Genomic DNA, 22,074 nt, shown 5'->3' on the forward strand with positions numbered 1-22,074 from the left:
ACTGTTTACTTTCTTCCCGGTAAAAGCTCTTTGCACATCTGAAGCCTGTTCTGTAGACACATTTATGGCACTGCAATATATAAATACAAATTAAGAATGACACACAAGCTTTGAGTTTACAAAGAAACTGAGGAGTGAAAAGTACTATGTAGCATTGTCCTCTGAATCATTCAACCCATCAGCTTAGCTTTTTTGTTTTGTATCAGAGGGTAAGTTTCTGTTGAGGTTGCCAACCAAATCTAACATTGCAATGGGCCTCCTATGTTTGACAGGAATGCTGGATATCAAAGTATTCATCTATAATTAAATTTTGCTAGTGTTTAAAGTGTAACTTTAGCAGTAAGGCTTACAGGACAGTGATGTAGCCAGGTGGAGGGAACAGGGGGAGCGAAGAAAAAAGGCGCCACCTGCTGTGGCACTTTTACTCACTTCGCGACGCTTTTACTGATGGGGCGGTGCTCCGGGTCTTCAGTGGCACCTCGGTGGCGGGGCCTTCACTTGCTCTGCAGGTCTTCAGCAGCATTGTGGTGGTGGGTCCTTTAGTGCCGCCAAAGATATCTGGAGCTAATGAAGGGCCCGCCGCCGAAGACCTGGAGCACCGCCAGGTGAGTAAAAATTTGAAAAGGCGCCACTTGTGCTCGGTGGGGGAGCGGCTGCTGCCCTTCTCCCCTGCTAGCTACGCTACTGTTACAGGAACATTACATTTGTGGATCATGACCTTTCCCCCCAGTCTGAGAGATTTGGGCTGCATCTCCCTTTGAATCATACTGAAAGCAGTTCATACTTTTCCAGGGGGCTCTAAGGCTTTGTCACATCACTTCCAGCCTCATGCCAGATTATCTGCCTCAGACCATGCATACAGAGTTGACCCATCATTCCTGCCTATTCTATTACCATGTTTACTTTTAAAGCTACATTTTGGGGCAGAAATGAGATGTATTCTCACTCCCTCCATTGTTCACCTAGGTGATGAAATTATTTTGAGGATTATATCCTCTAAGGCCACCTGCTGACCTCATTTCTTCCATTTGTTCCTATCTCCTCAGTGTAGTAGGTCAAAGAGCCCAAATGAAAGGCGAAGAGGTACCCCATTTGAGAGGAGGCCCTCTCAGGAGCCACAAGAAGGAGCTTTGCCATAGTTGCTCCCAGCTTAAAGACTCTTCTTTTGTCAGCAGAAAGGTCATAAAGGACAGCACATTGGGGCTTTTTGTCCTCTCACACCACTCAAGGCACGTGCAGATATACCTTTGCAATGGTGGGTCAGTCCTTCTTGGGATCCAGCAGCCAGGTCCTTCCTCAATGATCAGAGAATAAGTACAAAATTCTTTCAGCTTCCTCCATCTTTCCAATCTACCTTGAAGGTGAAATAGTGAAAAATATCAGCCTCTCCTCTTATATTCTTAGCTGGTTAGTAGAATCCCTTGACATCTGTTGTGACTCTTCGTTTTTTACCAGGAGAAGGATCTGGGTTCCTGTAGGGGATGATCTCCTGCACTTCCTCTCCAGTTATACATTGGAGAATGGGGGGAACACAGGGACTCAAAGCCATCCCTATGAGTTATCTCTCAAATGGGAGCACCAATTAGGACAGATCCTCAGATGCGAGGGAAAATCCTCTAAGAGGCAAAAGGAGCAAAAAGTCTCCAAAGACCAGAGAACACAAAAAATGCCAAGAAGCCTTTCAGATACTCATCTTATTCCATTAAGTTCTATCTGATCCCCTAAAAAAGAGAATTGTCAGCTTCACACTCTGGTAACACCATGCCAGAGATTAGAAGAAATTCTTTCCTCCATATGCATTTAAGACAATGGGGAGAAAGGTGGTGCCATCGTCGAGATTTCATCAGGAAAAAAAAAAGCAACCAAGTCCAAGGGTAAATAGCTCCCATCCAAACCCAAGACAAAATTTTCTATCTACCTTCACTCCCCCTTCGAACAAGTCATTATGAAGGAGTAGGAGACTTACAATAATGGGGAAAGACTCAGTTAGCAAGTTATTAAATTATACTTAACGCCCTCTTCATACTCCCTAATGTTGATTGAGAAGGAGTCATGGCATAAAACTCTGCAACTCCTCTGTGCCTTTTGGGTTTATAATACATGGAAAGAAGAGCTCCTTGTTCTTTTCTTAGAGGGCCGTCCACCTTGGCTTTGAAATAGACACAAGAAGACTCAGTTTTTCTGACAGAGCATAGTTTCAAGAAGAACCTGATCAGGTGTCCTGCATTAAAATATCATTCATTTGTTTTGCCTTTAACACCTAGATCTTCAGGTCTCTTACATAAAGATTACTCCATGGATAAGACAGTTCATGAGAGAGTTTCAAGGATTTCTCTTAAAAGTCCTAGAACCATTCCCAAAGAGAGATGCAGAGCAAATTAAAGATTCCATCTAGAGTAATTATATCCCCCAGTTTGGGAAAACAGAAGAACCATGGGATGGTAGCATCCTCTATTCACAATGTGTACGCCAAAGTCCTGACCACAGATGTGGCAACCTTGCAGGATGGTGAGCTTACTTGGGCTGCCATGATGTACAGGAAATGTTGCCAGAAAGGCTCCAGAACATCAACTTCCCAGAGGTGAGAATTGATCATGATAATTTTTCAGGGTTTCCAGGATCGCTTGAGAAAGGAGAACATCTTGCCTCAAGCACACAGCACAGTGACTGTGGCATACATAAATCAGCAAGTGGGCACAAGATCACATAGCCTCTATCTGTCTGATCAACATAAGATACAATGGACAAAAATGCAGACTAAAAAGCTACTGGCAGATACATTACTAAAAGTGGTCCTTAAGCAAGAATTGTTGCCGCTAATATTTAGGGAGCCCTCCAGGTGGATCTGTTCACATCTGGTGAAAACACGAGGACCTGGTGGTTCTTTATCAGCTAAGAAGACCAAAGGTCAGTAAGAACAGTTCTTATTTGAGTGCTTGCTCATATCCATTTGACTTAAGTGTGTGTATTCACCACATGCACCGGTGCCGGAAGCTTTTTCCTTCAGCAGTATCTTTACGAGACCAGTTCTGGCGCCCCCTGAAGTGGCGTGCATATACTGCTGTACATTGGGTGCTGCCAGCTCCTCCCACACTCAGTTCCTTCTTGCTGCCAGTGACGGTGCTGGAACCGTTGCTGCATCAGCTAGCACAGCTGCTCTCTTGTTTGTATGATCTCATTAATTCTTGTATTATATTGTATATAGTTTTCTGTTCACGGTCCACTATGCCATCACTCAGCAGACCAGAGACGACGCTGGGTTCGGCAGAGCTGTATTGCAGTCTATTCATCCGTGAACTCCTACCCACCTCCGAGGGGGTACTGCTTGGGTGTTATCTAAATCAGTGGTTCTCAAAGTCGGTCCACCGCTTGTTCACGGAAAGCCCTTAGCAGGCCAGGCCGGTTTGTTTACCTGCTGCGTCTGCAGGTTCGGCCAATTGCGGCTCCCACTGGCCATGGTTTGCCACTCCAGGCCAATGGGGGCTGCGTAAAGGGTGGCCAGCACATCCCTCGGTCCGTGCCGCTTCCCACAGGCCCCATGGCCTGGAACAGCGAACTGCGGCCAGTGGGATCCGCTATCAGCCGAACCTGTGGACGCGGCAGGTAAACAAACCAGCGCCGCCCGCCAGGGGCTTTCCCTGAACAAGCTGCGGACCGGCTTTGAGAACCACTGATCTAAACTGAATGGACCTGAGCAAGCACTCAAAGAAGAGAAGACAGTTATTTCTTTCCATAACTGGTGTTGTTTGAGATGTGTTGCTCATGTCCATTCCACAAGCCGACAAGAAGGAACTGAGGGTGGGGGTTGCTGGCGGTACCCATATGCCACGGCATATGCGTGCCACTCCAGGGGGCACTTGAGCTGGTCCCCTACAGCTACTGCTGAGGGAAAAAACTTTTGGCACCGGTGCCTGTGGCGAGCACACGCACCTAAGTTGAATGGACATGAGCAACACATCTTGAAGAACACCAGTTTGGAAAAAGGTAAGTGTCTCATAATGGCTCACAAATAGATGAATTGTCTTCTGTGTCCGTCGTCGGGCCCCGCAGCCTCCCACTTTCTGCTAGTAGAAAAAGGGATCCAGAAGATTCAAAAGGGGATCAGGTGAACGTGGCCAAGTATGCTATGATACTCAAACCTAGTGTAGCTTTCATAGAGATCTTTACTCCGTCTGTCCAGCAATCCAGGATCTCCCATTCCAGAGTTTGCTTCTTCATCCCACTTCAGAGTAACTGGACCTAACAATTTGACTATTGAGCAGCAAGTCCTATAAACAACATAGGATATTCTTCTTTGAGCTTTTTGTAGGCCTCGCATTGTTTTTGTTTACTCAGGAGTTTACACAAAGTTCTCTGATGGGTGCCAAGATACAAAGATTAACTCCAAGGAATCGGGCGTTCCAGCTTCCATGGATTTCTTTCAGGATGACTTAGGCTTCGCTTTAAGATCTTCTACCATCATTTCTGATAGTCTGGCTGGTGAATAGTACTATCACTTGAATGAGCTTAAGTTTTTGGGCACAATGTTGTCGAGGTTCCTTAGGGCAGCATTTCTTTCCAAACCAATAGTCAGACCTGTCTTTCCTATCTAGAGTGTGCTTATAGTGCTTCAGATGCTCATGTTCCACGCATTCAGGGCTTGGCCAAGTCTCAGCATTCTGTGGGAGTATCTCCAGTACTAACAGGAAAAGACGCAGTGTAAATGTGTCAGACTGGGGGAGAGATGGTTCCTAGTAGGAAAATAATCACATGACAAATTTTTCCTTTATCTTAACAGTTGTGTGGTATGGACCAATTCTGGGGTATTGCCTTAAGAGCACAGTCTGGTGATGTCAGTCGAGCAGCTATCCAGTATATCAATTCTTATTATATTAATGGTAAGAGTTCTCAGTTTTATTTACACTGGTGTACTAAAATCCAAGGATATTTTACGAAACAATATTTTAGTCATTTTTGTTAAAAATAAAATCTTTTAAAGATATTAGTTTACCTTGTTTTAATCTTGAGTACTAAAACTTGCAGTTTTCAGTACATTCGTCACATATTTATTTAAATATCTGTCTGCAGGTAAAACAGGTCTGGAAAAAGAACAAGAATTTATTAGCAAGTGTATGGAGAGCCTTATGATCGCTTCCAGTAATCTTGAGCAAGACTCCCACTCAAGTCTCACCATAATTGAAAGAGGACTTTTAATGCTAAAGACACACCTTGAAGCTTTTAGGAGGAGGTAAACAATTGCTTAAATATATTTTGAGTTGGGATTTATAGTAATTTATTTTCCTATCATTTATACCAAATAGAAATTTGAGTTGAGTGATATAATGAAAAACAGAGATGTAAATTATTCATTTGGTTTCCTCTTTGTAAAATGGGGATAATAATGCATACTTTGCAAATATTTTGTGTGAGGCTTAGTCTGTTAAAGGTTTTTGGCAAGGAAAAAAAAGGATGGTTGCCCTCTTTTACTGTTTCATGATTAGGGCCCTATCAAATTCACTGTCCATTTTGGTCAATTTCATATCATAGGGTTTCAAAAATCTTAAATTTCAGGATTTCAGATATTTAAATTTGAAATTTCATGGTGTTGTAACTGTAGGGATCCTGACCCAAAAGAGGGTTGTGGGGGATTTGTAAGATTATTGTAGGAGGGTTGCAGTATTGCCAGCCTTACTTCTGCGCTGCTGCTGATGGCAGCCCTGCCTTCAGCTGGACTGCTGAAGAGTGGTGGCTGCTGGCTGAGAGCCCTGCTCTGAAGGCAGTGCCACCACCACTAGCAGCACAGAAGTAAGGATGACATGGTATGGAATTGCCACCCTTACTTCTGTGCTGCTGCCTTCAGAGCTGGACGGCTGAAGAGTGGAAGTTGCTGGGCCAAGGGCACAGCTCTGAAGGCAGCAGTACAAAAGGGTGGCAATAGCATACCATGCCATGGTGCTGCTGGCGATGGCGGTGCCTTCAGAGCTGGGTGCCTGGCTAGCAACCGCCACTGTCTGGCCACCCAGCTCTTGAAGGCAGCACAGAAGTAAGGGTGGCAATACTGTAACGTCCCCCGCAAGAAGCTTGCGACTCCCCTGCCTCCCGTTTTTGGGTTAGGATCCTCAGTTTTGGAAATGCCGATCTCCCCCATGAAATCTGTATAGTATAAGGTAAAAAAGTACACAAAAGACCAAATTTCATGGGGTGCGACCATATTTCATGGTCCGTGACAAAGTTTTCACAGCTGTGAATTTGGTAAGGCCCAATTCATGATGTATAAAAAAGGTGGAAAGTAATGTTGCTTTTTTTTTTAAACTTAAGCATTATCAGGAATACAAAGTCTTGTCTTTTCTTTTTGTGTTGGAATCTCTGCAAGACCAGAGAAGTGGAGTTGGGACCTTTCTTAACCTTCTTGTCTTCCTACTGTTGGTCAGGCTTTTGAGTTAAACAGATGTTAACAAAAACGTTTAGTGTTTTTATGTGTGATGTTTATATGCTTCTTAAGGTTTGCGTATCATCTGAGACAGTGGCAGATTGAAGGCACTGGTATCAGCAGTCACTTAAAGGCACTTAGTGATAAACAGTCATTACCACTAAGAATTGTATGTCAGCCAGCTGGACTTCCTGACAAGGTAGAACTTTGGTTTTCCAACTGGATTTTATTCCTAGATCATTATGTTTCATAAAGTTCATTGTTCAGTCTGAAAAAATGTGTGCATTATGTTTCAGATGACTATAGAAATGTATCCTAGTGATCAAGTGGCAGATCTAAGGGCTGAGGTTACCCATTGGTATGAAAATTTGCAGAAAGAACAGATAAACCAGCAAGCTCAGCTTCAAGAGTTTGGCCAAAGCAGCCGGAAAGGAGATTTCCCTGGTAAGTTATACAATACTCTTAGCCTTAGTTTGTGCTTGGCTCATTGATCATACATAGAGGTTGAAAGATGATGTTTATTTTTGACAGTAGACTAGGATATCTGGGGGAAAATAGCATGTATCACTGTTGGTTTTATTCCATTTGCTCCATTTATTTCATAACTATCATCACCTGTCACACTTAATTATTAAACAGCGCTTTGCAAGTGTTACCATTTCTTATAACGTAGAGAGAGAAAATTCAGAAGTAACAAAGGATATGCACAACTTACACATGGTTTTACAAATCACATGATTTTTATTACTTGTTCTTTTCATTCTTTCTTTTCTTCCACCATTATCTTCTCCTTTCCCCGTTGCCATTATTGTTTTTATTCATTTTATTCTGTCTTATTTAGTTAGTAAACTCCTCTGGGTGGAGTCCCATCTTATATTTTGTGAAATGCCATGTATCTTTATGGCTCTGTATAGGTAAATAATTAGGACTCAGAATGTGTGTTGGGCTCACAAATATGTATTTAGCTGCCATTCAAATATGAGTTCCTTTACTGCATCTTTCAGTCTTTTTGCAACTGTGTTAAAATAGTTAATTTATTACTGAACATCCTGTTGCGAAATTGGTCATTTGTTTATTCTGATCTTCCTTGTTATCCTCCTTCAAAGCTCTCCGTAAAGCTCTCCTTTTCCAGGATGCCTTAAATAGTGTTTTTTGACTCAGTACTTTCACTGGGGAGTTTGCTTGCTTTTAGCGATTGAGTAAAAAACTGAGCAAGTATTTCAGGAGTTGACCCTAGTACTTTAACTTTCAGATGTGTGCGCATATCTTTTATTCTTTGAATGATGGGCCCTATTGTATTCCACTGATGATAATGCGCAAGCCCCATGCCCATGGAGCTGGAGCTTTTCAAAATAGTAGTGTCTGTCGGTTTGTGCATGCGCCCTTGTATCACCTCATGGTTTCACCCGAGGCGATAAAGGGAAGGGCAGACTAACTTCACTTTCAGTTCCTGTTCAGCGCTGCATGTTCAGAGTTGGAGCTTCTGCTGTTCACATACACTCAGCACCTATTTCTATGTACTGGGTTATGTTGCACTTCCTGCCCTCGCTCGTTTTCCATCAGCAACGAGCACCAATGCTGTCTGTACTGCTTGGGGCAAGCCCACGTTGCATCTAGGTGCAGGATTTGCCTCTCCTTCCCTCCACCTTAAGAAGCACCTCATGGAGGTAGCCATGGGGCTGCAGTTGGATCCTGGCTGGGGAACCCTCCCTGTATGCCTTCCTCCATGCCATCCTCCGCCATCTTCTCATAAGCAATATTTCTGAGCGCATCTAGGGCACTGTCAGTCACTTTGCACTCCAACACTCTTGCCAGCCTCCCTTTTCATAGGTATGAAGCATGATAACAATGGACAAGTGGGTCCTGGATGTAATTCGATGTAGCTATAATGATTGAGTTTATGATGCTACCTCCTCCACATCCCCCACAATGGTCCCATCTCAGGGACCGCTCTCATGACAGTATCCTTGCCATGGAGGTGGACTCCCTACTGCAGAGAGGAACGGTAAAGCCAGTTTCCGCAAACTTTCAGGGCACAAGTTTCTATTCCAATTATATCCTCGTACGCAAGAAGAAGGGAGAATGGAGACCAATTGCAGATCTCCAATGCCTCAACTGTTCCATTCACAAGCCAAAGTTCTGCATGGTCACACTTGCGGCCATCATTCCCTTGCTAGAAAAAGGCATGCAGCTTGCGTCTCTTGGTATGCAAGACTCCTGCTTCCACATCGACATCCACATAACCCACAGATAGTTCCTGAGGTTCATGGTGGGTCTTCGGCACTTCCCATACAGGGTTCTTCCATTTGGACTTACCAGTTCTCCAACAATCTTTACGTAGGTTTCCATGATAGTAGCTCACCTTTGACAGCAGGGAATACTCCCCTACCTGGACGCCTGGCTGCTGGCAGCATGGTCTAAAACAGTAGCTCTAGAATCGATTTCCCAGCTCTTTCTACTTCTCTACTCTCTAGGGGTGAGTGTGAAAGTTGAAAAATTTACTTTGCACCCTATGCAGTCCCTGGAGTTCATTGGCTTAGCCAGCGACCTCCACATGTGCTAATCTGCTGAAGGACAGGTTCCAGATACTACTGGACCTGATCACTTCAGTGACATCCAACCCCTCGGTCTCAGCCAGAGCTTATGTCCCCCTCCTAGGTCACATGGCAGTGTGCACATATGTCAAGGCCTTCACTCGATTCATGGCTTCTGCTGTCTACAACTATGGCTGCTACCCTATGCACCAGTCCATGGACACCATTCTTATAATTCCACAAGAAGTCATCTTCTCCCTTCGATGGTGGACCGATCCACTCCACGTTTGCTCCAGAATGCCCTTCCTTCCGTCCTCTCTAAGCGTGATGAATATAAAGGATATGTGTCACTTGACAGCTGGGGCGCTCACATAGTAGATCACATGGCACAAGGAACTTGGAACACTCGGAAACCCCGGATGCGCATCAACACTCTGGAACTTAGGGTGGCATGCAGGGCGTGCCATGCGTTTTTACTGTTCATCCACTCTTGTCATGTTCTTTTGTCAGACATCACCACTGTGGTTTGTTACATAAACAAACAAGGAGGGACAAGGTCCCCAGCACTGTGTATGGAAGTGGTACGCCACCAGAAGTGGTGCGATGCACACCATATCTTATTGTCAGTGATCTATCTCCCAGGGAGTCAGAATGTGATTGCCAATGCACTCAGCAGGAATTTCATGACCGACTATGAATGGGAGTTGGGTGACATGGTAATCACAGACATTTCTGGTTGTTGGGAACCCTAGTCAGGGATCTCTTTTCCTCTCATGGCAACAGCAAGTGCATCCAGTTACTCCTGGGGCCATTCCTTGCCAAAAAATTAAAATTCTGCGCACAATATTTTAAAAATCTGCAAAATTCTGCAAATTTTATTTGTCAAAATAACACTACATAATCATGCCAGTTTGTTATTTTAGTAATTTAGTTCAAAATACCTATCAGCAAGTATGTCTGTAACAATACAGACACACACACGAAAATTCTCCCAAGAGTAGAGTTAATGAAACCCCTATGGCAACCCAGTTATTTTTTCTCTCTCCCTCCCCTCCACCCCAAGCCCAGGGATCCAGAGGAAGAAACAGCCTGGTGCTTGGTAACAGGCTTGTATGGAGTTTCCTGCACGCCACCCTCTCCTTCTGTTAGGGCATGCTGGGGATTACGGCTGCCAGGAACCCTCTAGCTCTCTCTCCGTCCCCCCAGCAATGTCTTCTATGTGCGAGTTGCGCTCTGCTGGGCCCAGTTGTCACTAGTGGCAGCTAACAATAGTGCAGCATATTTCTCTGGGGGGAAGGAAATTCTGCATGCATGATAATTTTTGCAAAATTCTGCATTGCACAATGGTGCAGAATTCCCCCAGGAGTATACATTTTGTTCTGCCTGAGGGGACAGAGCCTGCCCCATTCCTGTCTCCTCAGAAACACCCCAAAGCCCTGCCCACCCATGCCGAGGTGCCACAATAGTTAATAAGAGGGATGGAGTGTCACTCTCACACACACGACTGCCTATCCCCTCCCCACCCGCTGGCAGTGATTTACATTTTTGCCAACTGCTCTGGGTGTCCAAACCAAGTTGCCTGTGCTGCCAGGGAGGGGTTTGTGACTGCTCCTGCGGCTTCCCTTTGCTTTCCCATCAGAAGCCATTTTTTGCGGGGAAACAAAGAAATGTATGGGGAACATGAATTCTGTGCACACACAGTGATGCAGAATTCCCCCAGGAATAATCTAGTACTGTCCCAGGGAGGGCTGGGTGACAATTCACAGGGCAATGCAATGGTTGTTGACTGGTCAGATTGAATCGTTTACGCCTTCCCTCCCCTACTACTCCTGCCTTATTACCTTCATAAACTCTGATGGGAGAGCGTGATGGCCATCCTGATCGCCCCATTCTGGCCTCACCAGTTCTGGTTTCCAACTCTTTTCCGCATGTCGAACCATCCTCCACTTCCGACATTCCCACAGTTGCTCACACAACACAACAACAGGTTCAGCACCCTGATCCATGGACACTTTATTTGGGAGCTTGGTTTTTGGATGGACACCTCCACTGGCACAGTAATGTTTGTTGGCAGTAGGAAATGTCCTCTCTACTAGCAGGAAGGACTCCATGAGATAATTCTACCAAGCCAAATGGATATGTTTCACTTCCTGGGCCAAGCAGAAAGGTCTTGCTCCTGAGGCTGTGAGCATCCTGATGGTCTTAGACTGTTTACCATCTCTGATGGCCTCAGGGCTCACTCTCAGCTCCATCAAAGTTCACAAAGTGGCTATCAGTGCTTTCCATCCCCTGTGGAGGGGCATTCAGTTTTCACTCACCCTTTGACTGATTCTAGAAGGGCCTTATATGCAAATACCTTCCTGTTCAGCCTATTGTTCTTCAGTGGGACCTCAGCCTAGTCCTCATGGCATTGATGAACTTGCCCTTTGAAACTCTGGGCTCTTGCTCCCTTTCTCTTCTTTCCATGAAGGTTGCTATTACTTCTGTGAACTGGGGCCATGATGGCAAATCCTCCTTTTACTACGGTCCATAAGGGCAAAGTCTCACTGCACTTACATCCCATATTTCTATTGAAAGTGGTTTCCTGCTTCCACCTTGACCAACCCATACATTTGCCCACCTTCCTTCCCAAACGGCACACCTCAAAGGAGGAACAGCAGCTTCACTCCCTCGATATACATAGGGCCCTGTCCCTTTACCTAGAAAGGACAAGACCATTCTGGAAGTCTCCTAAACTATTTGTTTCCATAGCAGAGAGAATTCAGGGGCAGGCCTTCTTCACTCAGAGAATCTCGGAGAGGATTCCATAGTGCATTATGCTCTGCAATCACTCGTCATGGCAGTCCCTATCAGGTGGGATATGGGCCCATTCCATGAGAGCACAAGCATCAACTATGGCCTTTATCCATGATGTGCCCCTTATGGACATATATATAAGCCAGACACATACAGTTCAGTAGATGCCATTTTTTCTCACTATGCCCTGGTGCAAGACTGTGCGATGGTTGCCTTGTTTGGTACATTGGTCCTCCATTCTACGGTTCAGTCATCTTCCTCGCACCCTCCTCCTGTCTAGGTACTGTTTGTTAATCATCCTCCGTGGAATATAATTGGGGCTATCACTCAAAGAGGAGGTGGTTATTTACCTGTATTCCAATCCCATCTTCCTTCACCCTTGCTGTGGATTTGGTAGATTAGTTGTGGAGACAAACTGAAGGCATGGTTGGTCCGCTGTGCCCTTTATTGCCTCTGGTGAAGCCATGAAGTGGTACCAGGGTGCATGTGTGTACCGATGGACTCTACCACTCTGAGAAGCTCCTGCTCCAGGCACATGGCATATGCACATAACCCTCAGTAGAATATAGATAGGGACCACGCATCTCAAAGAACCTTCTGTTACAGGTAAATAACCTCCTCTGTTACATTTGCTTTCTTTTTAATTTGCTCTATTTATGACTGTGACTGGTGCCTTGCCACACCGTTTGGCACTTCCAGTACTCTGTGACCTTTGCCAGCCCCATTTCATCACTGTTTAGATGGCGATTCCACTGGCAGGATCTTTGCTTTTGACAGAGCCTAAGCCATTATTTCACTCCAGATTCTTCCTGCTATAAGGTCAGAAGTCAGATTCTTTCTGATGTTCACAAACAATGACTATCTGTCTTAGAAGATGACACCTCCAATTCACATTGTCATAATTATAAATAAATTTTACTAGAGAGGTTGAAGAAGAAATTATGAATAAAATATATGTTAAGCAGCATATAACAGAGTGAGACAACTATTCATTGTGAAAAGTTGGCAGTCGCTAGGCTCTAAGCTTGATTACACTGTGTGCAGTTTTTCCTGCAGGTGGCCTCACTATGTTCCCAGTCAGGGCAGCACTGACCAATGCAGCTTGGAAAGTGAAATCATGTGCCCATTCTGTGTTCCCACGTGTACCAAAGCAGTGCTACAAAAGGGGAGGAATGGTTCCCTCTGCCACCTGCATTCCTTCCAGTCTTAGCAGCAGGTAGATGTGAACCTTTTTGGATCCTTCAGACCTGGATCTTTCATTTAGAAGTTTATGGTGCTTTATAGTAATTTAATGGTACACACTTTAGGGGCAATTAGAAGAAAATTTCTATGGCATTCCACACTTAGTAAAACTATCAGTATTTAAAATAAATGCTTGCAGAATAATTTTCCAGCTCTGGAAGAACTTAATGATAGAGAAATTCACCTTGAAAGAACTATTATCTCTCTTCCCTCCCTATAAGGCAGATTTTTTCCCCTATGCCTTTTTCATTACAAGATATAATTGAACCATATTGCTAAGGAAGTAATTAAGAACCTGATTCAGAGGTCTATGAAGTCAGTGGAAAGATTCCCATTGACTTCAGAGGCCTTTGGTTCAGGCCCTGAGAGGTTGCCAGGAAGCTGTTTTTTGTAAAAATTTTCAGCAGGTGCAGTATCAATGTTAATATTAATTTTACTTTTAAAAATTATGCTTTTTAAATAGCCAATGAAATTCCAGAAATTCACTATGTTGTGCTTTATTGTAGGCGGTCTCATGGGACCTGTGAGAATGATTTCATCTGGGCATGAACTAACAACTGATTATGATGAAAAAACACTTCATGAATTGGGCTTTAAGGATATGCAGGTATTATCAGTGTAAAGATAAGACAAATATAAAAAGATAATTTGGTATGCTGCTTTTGTCATGTGATGACCAGTAGGTGTATAGGGTGATAAAATGTAAAATTCTTTTTGGCAACTTCTGTTTTCTAAAACCATTGTATTGTTTTCTGCTGTATAGCATACATCTTCTTACACCCAAAATAAAATTACAGTTAGTTCATATTAACATACGTTTACATTCTGCTGCTCTATTGCCTTCCTGTTGTAAAAAGTAGTCCTGGTTGAAAAAGCCACATTCTGGGTGTATTAGTAGATGTGAAGTAGTACATGCTGAAGGATCAAAGTAAAATTTGGAACCATTTATTTTTTGTAGAGAAAAGCAGGGGCCGGTGAAAACAACATCAAACACCAAGATTTTGGTCAAATGGTCACAACTGTTTGATTTTATGACCAAGATAGCATCTCAAAGCATTTTGTCATGAGAGCATGGAAAAGCGGGAAAGCAACAGCCATTGAAGCTGTCAAGAGCCTTCTTTCTCCCTTTTGATGCTCAAATCCAAAGCATCCTGTAAACAAACTCATAAAAGTCTAGAATCCATATCACATCTTCATTTATTCTAAGGCCTATCAAGGTTTGCAGCTCAGATGAACCTGCTGCCCAGGACATGAGCAAGCTTCCTTAGAGGGTGAATCCAGCCCCAATGCCTAAGAAAGACAGGAATGTCTACTTTGCAGGAAGGAGGATTATCCTTACAACCACTGCAGATTGGAGGACCCAACCTTGCACAAGCCCTCCCTTTGTTACTCCTCCCTGCCAAAGAAAAAGACAACTTTAGAGGATCTGACCACCTAAATGTAGCACATGTTTGAATTAATTACTTTTTTATTGATCACTCTGCTGCTGCCACCTCTCATACTTACCATGCCAGGCGAAATAAATGTAAATCTCCAGTGCTGCCCAATGTATGTCATTTTTGAATTGTGACATTCTATTGAAACATAGTTAAAGGATTAGCAGTGAAGATACTAGTGTATCTTCCAAAACCATGTTCTTAAGTCTATTCTTATTTCTAAGCTGTGTCTGGTTTTAAAAATTGTCACTATAGTTGTGTTGTTAAAATAGTCTCTGTCTCCTCCTCTCCCTCTTCTTTCTAGATGGTGTTTGTATCCTTGGGTGCACCCCGGAGGGAGCGAAAAGGTGAAGGTGTTCAACTTCCAGCATCTTGCCTACCTCCTCCTCAGAAGGACAACATTCCAATGCTTTTACTTTTGCAAGAACCTCATCTTACCACCCTTTTTGATTTGTTGGAGATGCTTGCATCTTTTAAACCTCCTTCGGGTGAAATGGCTATGGAAGATAGTGAGGTAATTTAGTGATCTTTGATTAGGATGACTGAATATGCCTAGTTTAAATTCTGTCCAGTCTGTCTACTTCTGATGGCCCCTCACCAAGGTATCCAAACATCAGATACATCTAATATTTCTATCTGTATATTTAATTTCATCATATCTATAGATATAACTAAGCTTTTTATAATCAAAATGGTATGCTATTATTTACTAGTTGCTCTAAAAATGTGTTGCTCTGAAAAGGATATGTGCTATTGAAAACACATATGGTGGTTAGTAAGGGGATTTGACTTGAAAAAATATTTTTAAAGCTATATTGTAAAACTCAGTTACTTATATTTATCTCTCATATAACTATATAAACCAATGGGATTTATACTGGGAATTTATCAGAATCAGTAGTTGTGTATTTAAATCCAGGATTTATTTACACTGAATCTTTTGCATGTCTTTAAAGTATAGTGCATAAAGTAACTTAATTTCCTTCTGTTTCAGTGAGACCTAAACTATCATGCTGTATTTATAGATTTATTTAACAAACTTTAGCTTGAGAACGAATTGCTTTTGTTTAAAATATAAATAAATAAATAAACTTCAAACCCTAAAATGTCAGTGAGGTTGCTTTTCTTAAGAAACTATTAATAGTAATAGATTTTTTTGTCTGTGTTAGAGTGCAAGATGTGAAGAACTCCACCTTCATGCAGAAAACCTGTCCAGGCGTGTCTGGGAACTGTTAATGCTTCTACCTACATGTCCTAACATGTTACAGGCATTCCAAAATATTTCAGATGAACAGGTCAGCCAACAGTGTTTGTTTTAAATATATATATAATGTGCAATTCAGTTAGACTTTTTACAGTGAAATGTTTACAATTTACCCAAAATTGAATGATGATTGATCCAACAGAGTTAAATAAAAAATAACTGATTTCTGCAAGGGGGACATTGTCTTGATAAAAGACAGAACAGTTTCAATAATAATATATCAGAACAGCTCATAGAGTTATATACATTCTCTGGTTTTGTATTGGGTATAGTGAGAAAATAAAAAAAAAAAAAAAAAGGGACCATTTTCACCTATTATTCTCTTACTATGTTGAAATAAAAATCAAAAGAAGTCTGTAGCTTTTCTAATTTAGTTTCCTGATTTGTGTCTTTAAAGGAAATGGTTTTTATTTTTGTAAACAAATATTAAGTAAAATGATCAGTGAATGTTCTCTCTAGTGACTTTACTGGTTCATGTTGAAATTAAATCTCATACATCTTCAGTTGTACAAAGCAAGTTGAAGCAAATTTATTTCTTATTTTCATGTCTTCTTTGGGTTTCATTTTAGAAGTAAATAACCTTAAATATACTTGATTCTAAAGCAATATTCTTGAACTCTAGCCTACAAATTTTATGTGGCTTTAAAACTGAATCTTATGTCGTTATTTGCCTTTTAGTATGCCTTGTTTTAAATCCCTCATTCCACCTTTCATAATTATAAAATACAATAGCAACAACCCACTGTTCTGAGTGTGCTTAGATTTGGTTAAATTTAAAACTTGCATTAAGTGAAGTGTGTATTATTTTGATAATAATTTTGAATGGGAGAGCATTTAGAATTTTATATATTGCTATAACCAGGAGGATGTTCGGTAACATAAGATTCAATTTCAGTTATGCTTTTTTTTTTTTTGGTAAATGTTATTGGAAAAATTATTTTGAATAAATATCTTGAATTCTGAAGTACTTCCGAGCATTTTTTATGTAAAAAGAGCAAATGTGTGAATTTTAAGTAACTTTTTAATATGAACCAACCACATGTAAGTACACTGTTTAGTGTCTATAGTGACATGTTTTCTAAGGCTTCAGAGATGATTGCTAATTAAAGTAAAATGTTGGGTCATCATTTCAGTACCTATTAATGGGCAGTAAAAAGTTCAAGTATGTGAGGATCCCCCCTAATTGTAGCTGACTGAGGAAGTTGTGAATAAGAGTAATGGACGATTTCTCTTTAATTGTGATTGAATGTACCTGAGGAAAATAAAACACTAAGAACAAAATGAATTTAAATGAAAGAATTGTAAGAGACAAAACTACTGGGATTTTTCCCAGCAAAAATGTATTTAGCTAAATGGAAGAATTTCCTTACTTTGCCAGCAATCCTCTTGTAACTCTTTGTGTCAGCAAGTAAGTAAATGTTAAGGGCAGAGAGAGAAGCTGGCTGCAGGGGTCAAAATGTTTTATTTTCCCTGGATAAAATGAGTTTGACAGATTATTTTATTCTTTGATTAAGTTGGATTAAGTAGTAGGGTCTGATTCTGCTTTCCTGTTTGCATTTTTGATGCTCTTTTAATGTAACTATCATGTTTTGAAACTCAGAAATCTAGCATAGAATACGTGGAGGAAAGATGGGCAGGAAAGAATAGATTATCCATTCTCTGCTGTGCGAACCAGCAGTCATCATGCCCTTTACAAATTTTTAAATGACACTGCAGAGGTTCTCCCAAGACTTAGTGAAGGCAGGGAAAGGAAAAGCTGTCATATAATCTCAATGTATACATTTTTAAAATATTTTAAAAATATAACTTAAATTGTTGTTTAGATATTATAGATTTTGTAACTTGCAAGCTATAACTACCATCTGTTTTGCACATGCTCACAGCTTTCTGCATAATGCTGCATTTAGGCTAAAATTTTGGATGCATAGTTTCAGTTCAGAGGTATCTTGTTTTGGAAAATGAACAGAATCTGTTCATTTATTTTATAATTATTAAAATATGAAAAAATATATTTTTTGCCTTCAAAGTACATCTTAAGGCACTTTTTTGCTCATGCCTGACTAAGTAAATGTTGAGCTTTACTATCTGGAATTGCAGGTTGGCATTCCTCACTGAAGTTAAAATGTTTTTAAAATTGTTGTGCATGTGCTGTTGTAACTTTTAATAATATTGAGTTAATTGGGATTCCTACTGGACGTATATTATTCAGATTGAGAGTCTGTAAATTACATCAGATACATTTAAAGTTTTTTTCATGGATGTTGTAACAATAAATATTAATTTAAAGATATGTAATATGTGAAAACCAAATTACTTGCCATTGTCTATTCAAAAATGCAATTACTTTTGCCTCTGTGGTCGGGTCAGCATTGGATTTAATTTTCTTAACTTTTTTGTAAGGGTAATGATGGATTTAGTTGGAAGGATCTCCTGCGAATAAAAAGTGCCCATAAACTTTTGTATGCACTTGAAATCATTGAAGCTTTGGGCAAGCCTAACAGAAGAATAAGGCGAGAGTCCACGGTAATATAACTTCTTATGTAGTTTCTAAATACAAATTCTTATGAGTGAAATATTTATTACTTTAAATTCTAGCATTGATAAAATAATTTATTTTTCTGTTTTATACTCAGGGAAGTTATAGTGACCTTTATCCAGACTCTGATGATTCGAGTGAAGATCAAATAGAAAATAGTAAAAACACCTGGAGCTGCAAGGTTTGATTTACTTAAGTATTTTGTAATATGTAGTGTAGATTTTTCAAAATGACATAAAATGAAAGTTCTTTTAAGATAGTATAAGCTTTTAATATTCTGTTTCACTCCTTGGAGTCTCTTGATTTCAAGTTCATGTTATTAGCACGTAATACTATTTGCATTAGGATGCTGTCAGGAAATCGCAATTACTGGGCCTAAATGATTAATAAAAAACAAAATTATTGTCTAACTTCAGTGTTCTTTGTATAAAGTCCAGCCTCTGTTTATTATATTTTTATATAAATTTTTCTCATGTTCTTCAAAAAATAAGTAACTGTATAATTTATCAATGTTTTATTTCTGATTTTAATTGTGTGTCTTGTAACTGAGACAAGGAGTTTAAAATACATGATGTACCTGATTTTTCTTACATTATCGTAATTTACTTACAGTTTGTTGCTGCTGGAGGGCTTCAACAATTGTTAGAAATTTTTAATTCGGGAATTCTAGAGCCTAAAGAGCAGGAACCATGGACTGTGGTAGGTGACACGTCAGTGTTTTAACCAGCTATAAGGTAGCTATCCCATTTGAGTGCTTCCATTGCTAGCAGCCTTTGTTATATTTACTTGCACCGTTTCTTTAGAAAAAGAGAAGAAATGAACCATATAAAATGAACAATGAAAGGTATTGCTGATAAGCCAATTATTGTGCATTGAAACTAGTTTATTGAGTGCTTCTGTCTGTAATGGATACAAACCAGCTGCTAAATTGATGCCAATAAACACTAACAATATAGTATTCTTTTTTGGGGAAATGTAAATTGTTAAATAATTGCAGTTTTAATCTCCCTTTTAAAAACATTACTACTTTTATTATTCTGACTTTTTGCTATTTTGTGACCACACTTGTTTACCTTTTCTGTATGTTATTTTATTTGTTATTTTTTCTGAAGTCCTAAGGAAAAATGTGCTGGTTTGTAGAACGAAAAAATTATATACCCTAACCCCCAGATTGGAAACTATTTTCTGGAGTAAGGTACTGATTCATGCATGCAGAGCTTATCATCTGCATAGACCTGATTGTAGGATCAGAGCTTAAGTTTGCAATAACATGGTCAGAATACTGGAAAACAAGTATATATTTAAATGTGAGATTGATGGGTGGTTTCAAGGGGAAACCTGTACTTCTCAACCTCACTTTGAAAGCAGTAGTGTGTTTATTTCTTGGTACATAACCCATTGCTGGCATTGAAAGAAATCACTACCACTACAGTCAAGGGGTTAATAAGGAAATTCCCTAACAGTGCACATTAGTGTTAGTCCATTTCATATATTTTGTTCATTCATTTCATTTTGTTTCCATTTTCAATAGAAAGTTTAGTAGTGATTGGATGTCTAACGTAGTGAATGCCAGAGAAAATGAGGTAGGATCTGAGGCTAAAATAGGGAAAGAACAAGTTAAAAATTACTTAGACAGGTTAGATGTCTTCAAGTCACCAGAGCCTGATGAAATACATCCTAGAATACTCAAGGTGCAGACTGAGGAGATGTCTGAGCCGTTAGTGATTGTCTTTGAAAACTTATGGAAGACGGGAGAGGTTCCAGAGGACTGGAAAAGAGCAAATATAAAGCCAATCTATAAAAAGGGATAGAAGTACAACTGTGGGGAATTACAGACCTTTAAACAATCAATTTGCAAACTCCTAGAAGTTAATAAGGTGATAAGTAACACTCAGCATGGATTTGTCAAGAACAAATCATGTCAAATCAATCTAATAGCTTTCTTTGACAGGGTAACAAGCCTTGTGGATAGAAAGGAAGCAGTAGATACAGTCTATTTTGAGTATCGGGGGTAGCCATGTTAGTCTGTATCCACAAGAACAACGAGGGGTCTGTTGGCACCTTAAAGACTAGCAGATTTGTTAGTCTTGTGCCACTGGACTCCTTGTTGTTTTTGTCTATGTTGACTTTTGTTACTGTCTCGCATGATCTTCTCATAAATGAATAAGGGAAATACAACCTAGATGGATCTACTATAAGGTGGGAGCATAACTGGTTGGAAGACCGTTCCCAAATCATAGTTATCAGTGATTCACAGTCAAGATGGAAGGACATTTTGAGTGGGGTACCTCAGGGTTTGCTTCTGAGTCCAGTTCTGTTCAATATCTTCACCAATGATTTAGATAATGGATAGAGAGTACACTTACAAAGTTTGCAGATGATACCAAGCTGGAATCCATGACTTCTAAAGACCTCTGTGACATTTTCTGCTTCAGCCCCAAGGGCTGCAGTATTGGAGCTGGCAGCCAGCAGGGCTTTGGTAGGGTTCCAGTGACAGGCAACAACCTCCCCAGGAGGAGGGTGGGGGGCGGCCAGGGCGAGCGGTTGGGGATGTCCGGTTTTCTCTTTAGGAAATGTGGTCACTCTGGAGCTCTGCAGCTTTCAGCCACCGCGGGCAGAGGGGAAACCCTGTAGCTTCCAGTCAGCATGGTGGCAGGGGAAACCATGGAGCCGCAGCAGCCTGGGGTGCTGGATCTCCCCACTCCTCATTTTGTCACAAGTTATTTTTAGTAAAAGTCACAGATCACTGCTTCCATGAATTTTTGTTTATTGCCCTTGACCTGTCTGTGACTTTTACTAAAAATAGCCATGACAAAATCTTAGCCTTAATCATAAGGTAAATATGAATCAAGAGTGTAACGCTGTTGCAAAAAAAGCAAACATCATTCTGGGATGTCTTAGCAGGAGTGTTTTAAACAAGACACAAGAAGCAATTCTGCCCCTCTGCTTTATTCTGATAAGGCCTCAGCTGGAGTATTGTGTCGAGTTCCAGGAAAGATGTGGACAAATTGGAGAAAGTCCAGAGAAGAGCAACAAAAATGAATAAAGGTTTAGAAAACATGCCCCATGAGGGCAGACTGAAAAAATTGGGTTTCTTTAGTCTGGAGAAGACTGAAGGAGGGACATAACAGTTTTCAAATACATAAAAGTTTGTTACAAGGAGGAGGGAGAAAAATTGTTGTTGTTAACCTCTGAGGATAAGGCAGGAAGCAATGGGCTTAAATTGCAGTAAGGGAAGTTGAGGTTGGACATTAGGAAAACTTCCCAAATTTCATGGTAGTTAAGCATTGGAATAAATTGTCTAGGGCAGAGATCGGCAACCTTTGACCCGCGACCTGCCAGAGTAAGCACCCTGATGGGCTGGGACAGTTTGTTTACCTGCTACATCTGAAGGTTCGGCCGATCATGGCTCCCACTGGCCGTGGTTCGTTGCTCCAGGCCAATGGGTGCTCCGGGAAGCGACAGCCAGCACATCCCTCGGCCCGTTCCACTTCCCACAGCCCCCATTGGCCTGGAGCGGCGAACCGCTGCCAGTGGGAGCCGCGATCAGCTTAACCTGCAGATGCGGCAGGTAAGCAAGCCGGCCCCGTCCACCAGGGTGCTTACCCTGGTGGGCTGTATGCCAAAGGTTGCCGATCCCTGGGCTAGGGAGATTGTGGAATCTCCGTCACTGGCGGTTTTTAAGAATAGGTTAAACACCTGTCAGAGGTGAGATAATGCTTAGTCCTTCCTTCAGTGCGAGGTTCCTTCCAGTTCTATGATTCTGTGAAATTATGTATCTTATCATCACTATTTATCTATCAATTAATGTGAGATAAACTCTCCTTATGTTGGATATTACTTTGCAGTTTGGATTT

At 41.2% G+C, this 22,074-nt stretch overlaps 1 protein-coding gene across 5 annotated transcripts in view; it reads left to right on the forward strand.

The window, feature by feature from the left end:
• Window positions 1–22,074, forward strand: part of USP34 (ubiquitin specific peptidase 34) — a 318,010-nt gene that overhangs the window by 168,352 nt on the left and 127,584 nt on the right. For all 5 annotated transcript variants that reach the window (XM_050951989.1, XM_050951992.1, XM_050951990.1 and 2 more), the window contains 10 exons: window positions 4,778–4,877; window positions 5,068–5,227; window positions 6,482–6,608; window positions 6,706–6,853; window positions 13,488–13,588; window positions 14,722–14,931; window positions 15,587–15,712; window positions 18,082–18,204; window positions 18,315–18,398; window positions 18,830–18,916. In XM_050951989.1, coding sequence (XP_050807946.1) covers window positions 4,778–4,877; window positions 5,068–5,227; window positions 6,482–6,608; window positions 6,706–6,853; window positions 13,488–13,588; window positions 14,722–14,931; window positions 15,587–15,712; window positions 18,082–18,204; window positions 18,315–18,398; window positions 18,830–18,916 — 1,266 coding nt within the window. The remainder of the gene's footprint in view (window positions 1–4,777; window positions 4,878–5,067; window positions 5,228–6,481; window positions 6,609–6,705; window positions 6,854–13,487; window positions 13,589–14,721; window positions 14,932–15,586; window positions 15,713–18,081; window positions 18,205–18,314; window positions 18,399–18,829; window positions 18,917–22,074) is intronic.

Source organism: Gopherus flavomarginatus, chromosome 4 (genome assembly GCF_025201925.1).
Source record: "Gopherus flavomarginatus isolate rGopFla2 chromosome 4, rGopFla2.mat.asm, whole genome shotgun sequence".
In the NCBI taxonomy this organism is placed as follows: domain Eukaryota; kingdom Metazoa; phylum Chordata; order Testudines; family Testudinidae; genus Gopherus; species Gopherus flavomarginatus.